Below are 10,509 nucleotides of genomic sequence, written 5' to 3' on the forward strand. Positions count from 1 at the left end.
CACAGTTGCTTCACAGCTCCAGGGTCCCAGGTTCGATTCCCGGCTTGGGCCACTGTCTGTGTGGAGTCTGCACGTTCTCCCCGTGTCTGCGTGGGTTTCCTCCGGGTGCTCCGGTTTCCTCCCACAGTCCAAAGATGTGCAGGTTAGGTGGATTGGCTATGCTAAATTGTCCGTAGTATCCAAAAAAGGTTATGTGGGGTTACGGGGATAGGGTGGAGTTGTGGGGATAGGGTGGAGGTGTGGGCTTAGGTAGGGTGCTCTTTCCAAGGGTCGGTGCAGACTCGATGGGCCGAATGACCTCCTTCTACACTGTAAATTCTAGGATTTCTTTTTTCTCTCCCTCACAGCGTTGGAGTAGAGAATATACAGAGTGACAACTGAAAAATCTCACCAATGTGGACAGTAAAAGTGAAACATAGATCTAGGCAACAAAGGTTTAAAATTAGGAGAGCAAAAGAAAGTCAAAATAGTGAATGATTTTACTTTTTAATATATCAATGTTATAGATAGATTATAATAAATATTAATATTTAAATAAAGGCATAATGGTTCAATGCACACTAACACTTTCAGTACAATTATGAAAGCAGACTTGTTTTTGCAAAACACCAATGAATACAGAATCACTTATTATGATCCCAGCTATGAGAATACAGGACAAGCCTGAAACTCAATGGAATCTGGCTTGATAGATCAAAATCATTTAAAGAATGTGGTATATGGAAGAACCAAGGGTAAGGAAATAAGCAACAGGATTCCAAGATTAAACTTAAACACCAAAAAATTCATCACCATACAAACATGAACAAAACAAATTCAAGAAATAATTATAAATAGGCACACTGAGGAAATATGCCAATGATTCTAAACAATATGAGATTCTACCTTAAACTCAATGCAGCAAGGCTTAGCCTAACGTAACCTTTTATTACTTTGGCATGCATTCACACTGATAGGCTTTTAAACATACTTCTACTCTTGGAGGCTGTTCTTTTTTTCGCTGGGTCTGGCTGCACAGGTCTAAGCTCAGATCTATGGTATAGGCATCGCTGATGGTCACATGCCACGATCCACCAGACACATGTAGACATCTCCTTGACCTCCATTCGGTTGCTGGACTTCTCTCTTTACAGAGCGACTTGGTCCTATCCGATTCACCAGAACTCCCTCTTTTCCTCTCTAAACATACAGAACTGAGCTGTCTGCTATGGATGGCCACTGCCTCCAGGTCAGCTTCGCTTACACTTGCTTTTTCCTCACAATAAAAACAAAAACAAAACCCACCAGTTTTCCTTTTAAGAGTATAGCTCCAACCTCAGCAATTTTGTCCATAACAACCTCAGGACTTTCTTGCTCCAAAAAGTCTCTCAGATGGGCCACATACAGTCATACCAAACCAAACCAAAAGTAAACAAACCCCATTTCACCTTAAATTGAAACCAGAACTCTACATTCTTAACCCGTAATATAATCTACAGTAAAGACAGTTAGCACATACATATATGATATGGTTTGAAGTATTCTAATGCATGTTCCCAAAAGATTATTTTTAAATGTTTTTAAGGCAAAGGTAGATAGATTTTTGAACAGTACAGAAATAAAAGGTTAAGGTGAGCATGGGTAAATGGAGCGGAATCCACAAAAACATCAACCATAATCTTATTGAATGGCGGAGCAGGCTTGAGGGGCCAGATGGCCTGCTCCTGCTCCTAGTTCTTATGTTCTTAAAATAACTTTCAGGTGAGTGACATGGTTTTGTTTCCCCATGGAGTATGCAATGTTTTCAGATGTTATTCTGTAAGAGTTTTGGAACAGTTGCTAAACAAATACATCTCCATCATTAAGATGTGAGAGAAGATTTATATTGTTCAAGCTTTCACCCGAACCAAGGTGCCTGGCCAACCAGAAGCATCTATGGAGAAAGAAAACACGGTCCAAATAACCATGATTTTTCATCCAGTGAATTTCCTGAGTTGGCGAGGATTCAAAAAATCTAGCGTGTGATGTATTCTGAATCGGTCGAAAGCTGTTTAATTATGATGGGTTGGGATTCTGAACTTGTTTTACGTGTGGGTGTATTTTCTACCTTTTCGGGCTGCAGATCATGATGTTTTGCTTTAATCTGCGATAATGCTATAAGTATTTACAGAATGATGGCAGAAAGTTGCACTTTACGAATTTGGTGCTTTGTGAATAGGGGTCAAAGTTGGATCAAAGTGATCAGTTTTACAAATTTTGTGTCATGTTCTAAATTGCAGGGCCTTTGTCTCAATGTCAAATTTTGCAATTTTGTTTTCTAATTTCAGAGAACAGCAGATGGTTTTGATTGCGTCCCACTGAAATCTTCCTCGGGATCAGCAGACATGGATATGTAACTTGATCTTTTTCGTGCACTACTTTGTTAACTAGCTCACTGAAGTGGCCTTTTTGAGAGATATTTGAACCAAGGGCAGTTTATTAAAAAGTTAGCATTAGAATGTAAAGTATAAATGAGGGTCCTCTTGTGTGAATGGTACAAACATTGCCTCATGATGGCCTTCCTACTGTATAATTTCTGTACTAAGATTTCAAAAGTATAACTTATGTTTAAATCATTAAAGGGACTGGGGATGATGACAACCAAAGTTACACCTTCTGTGACCACTTATGATATATTCTTGTTTGTTCCAGCATCAGGAATTAGGGAAGAATTGATTTTAATACAGATCGTAACAATTCGTCAGCTCCAAGACGTCACTGATACATGTTGAAAATGCTGCACCGTGGAATATTTTTAATTTGTTAAAGAAATTCAAAAGCCACCAATGTGCCAAGTACTGTTTGGGGTTTAAACTGATCACAATCTGAATAGGGTTCAATGAGAAGTGTTGTTGACTCTCTTCCTTAGCCTTTAGCAAGCCTTCTAATGCGAACCACCTGAGCTCAGCAGGCCGGTGTGCCCCTGCTAAATTTTATGTGCTCTGCATCAATCATTGCACAGCTCTGCACATGTTCCCAGTGAAACAAAACCCAATTCCTCAGCAGTAACACGGCAGCTGCATTAAGATCGAAAATATCCAGTGGTAGTAGACCTTAATCCCCCCCGCTCCCACCACCACCATCCTCCCCCCACCAACTCCATTTCCCAAGACGTTTGGCTACTTCATAATGTGACATGTCTGGAGTTAAATGATTTTGAATATCAATAACCATGCATCAGTGAAGCTGTCAGTTATCTTGCTGACGTGAAGATTTTCAGAGGGCTATTTTTTGGTGCTGAATAACTATTTTATTTATCATGATTTAAAAAGACTCCCTCAAAAGTCCTCAAAAGTTTCTTCTCAGTACCATCCCTTATGAATTATCCCATTTAGGCCAATAATATTGGATTTTATTGTTTATTTTCTTTTCACATTCCGAAGGCAGCAGCACTTGCATTTCACATTGTCTTTGGGCCCAATAAAGGGAAAAGAGTGTATTATATAAATCTTGAGTTGTCATCATTAAGATCCTATTCTGATGGTGATTTGATTAAAGACGCATTGATCCTAAGTGGCATTTACTATTTCATGGTATAGAAATGTTTTGCACTTAAATTGATTTTTAAAGTGAGATTTATTTTTTATTGAAGTGATATCTAGATGGCCCAGTGAATACAGCAATTACTACAGTGGAATTTTAAGTTAGTAGGTTACTTTTAATCTGATGTAATGTCTCAGACTTGCAGCTGCAAAGTGCATCAGCAATGGCGTACTATTCCTGAAGGAATTGTATTTTAATCAGGGCGAGATAGTGGTGATTATGATCAGCACATTAATTTCTAATATTACTGGAGTTGTGTTGAGCGCAATGCAAAGCTGCCCTTAGCTTTATTCGAACAGCCGAATAGTTTTTCAGATATTTCACCCCTGAAAGTTCGGAACTTTATTCCCGTGGGACTGAATTTCAGCTACGTTGGCTTTTTGTAATCAAGGATAAGATCTGATTTTGGGAGGTTGATGGAGGACATCCAGCCTTGTCTGAATATTGGAGCTGCATTGCTCTTATTCACCTTCCCTAATCTTCAACCAGTTCAAAACTTGTGAATGAATCAAGCTTCTTTGGTTTACATTATCAGCTACCTGCAGCCTAGCAAGGTGCAGCAGCTCATGGGTCTGCTTAATCAACCTTTCAGCCATCCACTGGAAGGTGCATCAACTTCGATAGGAGGGGAAAAGAACCACTGACTGAAATATAAATCAAGAAAGCATCCAGACTCCAGGACGTGATTCCAGAATCTTTCTGTAAACAGCACATTTACAAAATGTGATCCATAAATAGCTTCTCTTGATTTAAACTCTGCAACTGTTCAAAAGATCACACGGCCATAGTGCAAGACTATTATGGATGCCAGTAATTTTGTGGAGTAAAGAGTTTGAGGTCGCCGGACAGAATCAGTGACAGCAAAATAATTTATGTTGTGCAAGACTCCAATTGTTTAATTTTTTAGGTTGTATGTTTCACACACCCTTATTTTCTCCCCCCCCCCCCCCCCCCCCCCCCCGCCCCCCGCCCCCAATTTGGACAGTGTGTCCCTCCTTAATCAATTGTTCTCCTACATCTTTCTCTTATTATGAGGACAGGCAGATGACTTCTATGGCGAACTCCACCTACCAGTATTTGGATGATTTGATTAACTTGCCCCCAGATTTACATTCCGTGCTGTGGAACAAATCCACGGCCCAGCAATCCGTGCAATTTTATTTTAAATGCTGTGTTTTTCACTCATTTTGATTTAATTAAAAAAATTAAAATTAATTAATTCAGTAAATCTGAATGTTGTATTTCTTTTGAAACTGTATTATTTGTATCAGATCAGTCTGGAGCTGCATTGCTACAGTAACTTGGTACTGCATTTGGCAGTATTAACTATGGTCTCCTTTCGACAGACAGAGAAATTACCTTTAAGTACCTGAACACTGGAGGTGGCCCTTACTGAAGGGGAATTTCAATAGAGAGACAATGGAGTTTCTGCACAGCTCCAACATGCGTCTAGAACTTAACTTTGCCAACAATAATGTTTTCACCAATGCACACTGTTATGACTGGATCTCAAGTTGTACTGTGAAAATATCAAAGTTCAAATTTACATAGACTAATGTAACCTTTCAGGGATTTTTAATGATGTAACTCTATTGTGGGATCAGTAAATGCAAAGGCACCTACATACGTTTGCCATTTTGTTTTGTAGATTTATGTGGCGGGTTTTTAACATATTTTCAATCTGTTTAATGTTAACTTACATGGTCCACTGCCAATTAGCAATACAGATTAACTTGGAAATGATTGTTAGCAATCTAAGGAAAGGAACACTCAATTTATATGAACATTTCTCTTTCCATTATTTTGATGGAGGTGCGAATTTGCTTATCATAAACGTATTGAAGACTCGATTAATATAGCAGACGAGGGAATGCCATGTAACACCTGAGCATTCATCTGTTAGTACAGCAAAGAGTAATTTCCAGCATCATATTGTTTTAAGTGGTCTACATTGTAACCCACTTTATGATGTCAGATTGAGCTATTTCTGAAGGACTTCATACCATGCTTCATTTAAAATAAAACTCTTTATAGTTTCATAATTTGATTATTGACACGCGAAAGCAGAAAGTGATGGCTTTTCCCTCAGTCAGCTTCTATATTAAAACAGCCCGTGGCGTATTTCTTCACTGATGTGAAAGAGTATTTTTCAGGCAATTCAGGGTATGGTGCAAAACATGACCCCAAACATGCATTTGTTTCAAGAAAGGAAATCCACCGAGATTTAGTATCTCTTTTGATGTATGAGTGGGAGGGAGGAACTGGAATTAGTACGTTCGTCTGATATTTTCATCCTGAGTACTGTTGACTTGAAGCAATTCAAGGTTTAAAAAGAAACTGCACTGTATCAAGTGGAAATATATCTTCTCTTTAAAAATAAATTAATTTGGACTAATATATGTGTACATGTTTGCTTAATTTGGTGGAATACATGTTGTATTTTCTGTTATTTAATCCTGTGCAAATATTAAACTTTGGTATTTCCGTGCTTTATACTTATTGGTCTGTTCTATAATCATTGTAAATCCAATTTAAAAACTGAGGAACATATTGCAAGTGTCAGGGGCTCATGTGTGTCTTTGGTATTCGTTTTCAGTTTAATTTTTTCATTCAAATTTGAATAAGCAGGGACTTTAGAGTTCCATTAAAATATTAAATCATGTTATTCTCAATACTGCACTTTAAAAGCCAACCGAGACATTTAGGATTCAGGATGTGGGCTTACCACAATAATGATTTGCAAGGAAATAATTACTTGGATGTATTCACGACTATCCTTCGTAGCGATTATTTTATGTGATGTCAACTGCTAACTACTCCCTAATTCTGTATATAGTCACAAAATGCATCTCCGTAAATCTGAGTAAATTAGCACATTGTAAGGTGGAAGTTAAGAAGCACGTTTAAAGAAAACCTTTAGAAATCCGTCAGTGTAATTAGAACAATAGATATTGCCTGGACCAAAGTCGGGAATTAGAGTCGGATTTGTTGATGGACTCTGTTTTCATCCTTCAAATGAATCTGCCTGTCTTGAGATCAGCTAGTGTGGTACAAGCTGTTGTCCATCATTGCTATCTTGTTTGCGGTGTACTGATAACTGTTTCCTAAAACATGAACAGGTTTGTCAAATCTTACTCATTTAGCTTTATAAATGTATCTTACTCCTACAAATAAACAGGGCTGTGTACATATGTTCTTGCAATGTGTCATAATCTTTTTGATTCCCAGGTAGGTTTCTTATTTTCAGATTGAGGCGCGATCTACCGGCAACATCCCTCCGGAACTGAGGCGTGACGCAGTCGGTAGATCCTGGGTGAGGCTTCCGTCGGGATTCTGAATGGCCGACACTCCTCACGAGATCTAACCAGATCATGCGAAACACCATGATCTGGGTCCCGCCCACAATGGGTGGGACCCAGTCTCACACTGCTAAGTGAGTTTAAGAACCCACTTAGCTGTGCTCACGCTGGATCTAACATCCAGTTGGCATCAACCAGCCTCGCTGAGGAGATCCCAGCCAGGCATCATTCAGTACTGGTCCACACAAGCGGTAACCAGCCGGAACGGTACTTTCGGGGGCTCTCAAAGACGATTGGAGGCCTCCAGGTGGTCGGCCACTGGGCATGGTGCCACCTTGGCCCTGCCAGCCCCGCACCCTGGCAGTACCATCATGGCAATACCACCCAGGTGCCTACTTGACTGCCCAGGTGGAACTGCCAGGCTGGCAGTGCCAGGTGCCTGCCGTATGAGGGGGGTGGGGGGGCCAAATGACCTTGTATAGATGAGTTGGGGTGGGGGGGCCCAATGACCTTGTATAGATGAGTTGGGGCGTTGGAGGAGTCTGGGGTTTGCGTGGGGAGATCGGGACGCCATCTCTTCCTGCACGGAGGAGTTTTGCTTGCCGGAGCTCCTCGGTGTAGGAAATGACGCAGAATGCGTCCTTGGGGGTGCATTCCCTGCCAGGGCACTAAAAAAACGAAGTGCCGTTGGATAGCAGGATCGTTCCTGGTGTTACAAGCACTGGGAATGATCCCGCCAGGATGGATTCTACTTCTTTTAGTTAGATCGCGCCCTGCAACTTTCTAATTTTTTTTCGCCTTACCAATGTCGGTAAGTTCTGTCTGGTCACATTGAGTAATATTCTTGTACATTTCATTTAGATGGAATTACAGTTGAAGGACGGAATAACAGCATTCATCAACAGATGATTCTATGAGGAGAGGCAGTGGCATAGTGGTATTTTCACTGGAGCAATATTCCAGACATCCAGAGTAATGCTCTGGGGGCCTGAGGTCAAATCCCATCATGGCAGATGGTAATGGAATTTGAATTCAATAAAAATCTGGAATGAAAAGTCTAATGGAAGGAAATTTGCCATCCTCACCTAGTCTGGTCTACGTGTGACTCCAGACCTACAGTAATGTGTTTGACACTTAACTTCCCTCCGAAATAACAAGCAGTCCATGTCAAAATAATAATAATAAGCGCTTATTGTCACAAGTAGGCTTCAATGAAGTTACTGTGAAAAGCCCCTAGTCGCCACATTCCGGCACCTGTTCGGGGAGGCCGGTACGGGAATTGAACCCGCGCTGCTGCCTTGTTCTGCATTACAAGCCAGCTGTTTAGCCCACTGTGCTAAACCAGCCCCTATACCATGACTTGGACAATATCCAGACTTGGGCTGACAAATGGTAACTAATATTTGTGCCACTCAAGTGCCAGACAATGACCATCTCCAACAAGAGAAAATCTAACCATGGCCCCTTGACATTCATTGGCATTACCATCGCTGAATCCTCAACTGTCAACATCCTGGGGTTAACATTGTCCAGAAACAGAACTGGACCAACCACATAAATGCTGTGGCTACAAGAGCAGAGCGGAGGGTAGGAAATCTGTGGTGAATAATTCACATCCTGACTCCAGAAACCTCTCTGCCATCTACAAGTTGCCTCCACTTGCCTGGATGAGTGTAGCTCCAACAACACTCAAGAGGAGAACAAAGCAGTCCACTTTATTAGCACCCCTTCCACAAACATTCAATCCCTCCTGTAGATGTGTACCATCTACAAGATGCACTGCAGGAACTCACTAAGACTCCTCAGGCCGCACCTTCGAGACCCAAGACTTATACTATCTAGGAACACCACAACCTGTAGGTTCACCTCCAAGCCACTCTCCGCAAATTCACCACCCTCTGCGAGAAGTAGTTCCTCCTCATCTCAGTTTAAATCTACCGCTTCTCAACTTATACCTGTGACCTTTCATTCTAGATTGCCCCAGGAGGGGGAACATTAGGTCTACGTTTACTTTATTAATCCCTCTTAGTATTTTATATACCTCGATCAGATCCCCTCTCATTCTTCTAAACTCCAGCGAGTATGAGCCGAAACTCAATCGCACCTCAGACGTCAACCCTTTCATCCCTGGAATCAATCTGGTGAACCTCCTCTGAACTGCCTCCAATGCCACCACATCCTTCCTCAAATAAGGAGACCAAACTGGATACAATACTCCAGATGTGGTCTCACCAACACCTTATACAATTGCAACAACGCTTCTCTACTTTTATACTCCAGCTCTTTTGCAATAAACACTAACATTCCATTTGCCTTTTTTATTACACCCAGTAACCTGCATACCGTTTTTCTGCGATTCATGAACAAAGACAATCAGATCCCTCTGCCCAGAAGCATTTTGAATCTGCTTTCCATTTAGATAAACATTTGCTTTACTATTTTTTCAGCCAAAATGGATAACCTCACACTTATCCACACTAAACTCCATCTGCCAGTTTTGGCTAATTCTAGCTTACCTATATCTGTCTGTAAACTCTTTGGGAAGGATTCTCTGGTCTGCCAGCCGTGTTTTCCTGGGCAGCGAACCCTTGCCGGCAGTGGAATTCTCCATTCCCGCCACCTGCCAATGGGATTTCCCATTGTGGCCACTGCGCTGCCGGCACAAAGAAGAATCCCACTGGCGGAGTATCCTGCCCTTTATCTCCTCTTCACTTCCTGCTTTCCCACCTATTTAGTGTCATCTGCAAATTTTGCTATGTTACACTCTGTCCCTGCTTGCAGATCATTTATGTAGATTGTAAACAGTGGAGGTCCGAGGACTGACCTCTGCGGCACCCCGCTAGTTACAGTTCGCCAGCCAGAGAAGACCCCATTTATCCCGACCCTCAGCTTTCTGTCAGTCAGCCACGTACTGCAGCGGTTCACAAAGGCAGCTCACCACCACCTTCTCAATGGCGATTAGAGGTGGTCAATAAATGCTGGCCTGGCCAGTGATGCCCACATCTGTATTTGAATAAAAAAATGTCCTGCCTTAGTGATATTAACAAAGGTAGTCAACGGCTGCTGTTTCTCATCTTATGATCCTTGAGATATTCGTGACTGGTGACTTTGGGACACCCGAGCCTATGCTGGGTTAGCAGAGTTGGTAATATTTCTTTTAAGGAATGCCATTGTAAAAATGTATCACTTGGGTGAAAAATTCATGAAAAGTTTAAGGGGGCAGGTGAAGGACAGAACACAAACTGCTACTGCAGAGGGATTCTGCCTTATATGTTTTGAGGATGGGGGGAATAAGAATTGCTGATCCCTCCTATCTCTTACTGAAAAGTATTGAGGTGGCTCTCCTTTAGCAGTTTCCTGGTCTTCCAAGTGTTATGCCTGGGCTGGCATTGGAGTGAATATTGGCTGTGGGCATCATGAAGGTGTGCATGTGTTGGCATAATTTGGACTTTCTGAATTCTCCCTCTGTGTACCCGAACAGCGTCGGAATGTAGCGACTAGGGGCTTTTCACAGTAACTTCGCTGCAGTGTTGATTTAAGCCACCTTGTGACAATAAAGATTATTATTATTATCCTGAGAGAGGGCAATATATACAGGTCCTATCGTGGCACAGCCTCTAATGTGGTCCTGCTTAGTTGTGGGCAAGTA

The 10,509-nt window shown here is 41.5% G+C and overlaps 1 protein-coding gene across 1 annotated transcript in view; it reads left to right on the plus strand.

The window, feature by feature from the left end:
• elapor1 (endosome-lysosome associated apoptosis and autophagy regulator 1) overlaps positions 1 to 6,056 on the plus strand; it is a 217,408-nt gene extending 211,352 nt beyond the window's left edge. Inside the window, exon 22 of the mRNA XM_072480299.1 lies at positions 2,307 to 6,056. Within this exon, the coding sequence (XP_072336400.1) occupies positions 2,307 to 2,375 (69 nt within the window). The 3' untranslated portion in view covers positions 2,376 to 6,056. The remainder of the gene's footprint in view (positions 1 to 2,306) is intronic.
• Positions 6,057 to 10,509: the final 4,453 nt, after the last annotated feature.

Source organism: Scyliorhinus torazame, chromosome 17, assembly GCF_047496885.1.
Source record: "Scyliorhinus torazame isolate Kashiwa2021f chromosome 17, sScyTor2.1, whole genome shotgun sequence".
NCBI classification, from domain to species: domain Eukaryota; kingdom Metazoa; phylum Chordata; class Chondrichthyes; order Carcharhiniformes; family Scyliorhinidae; genus Scyliorhinus; species Scyliorhinus torazame.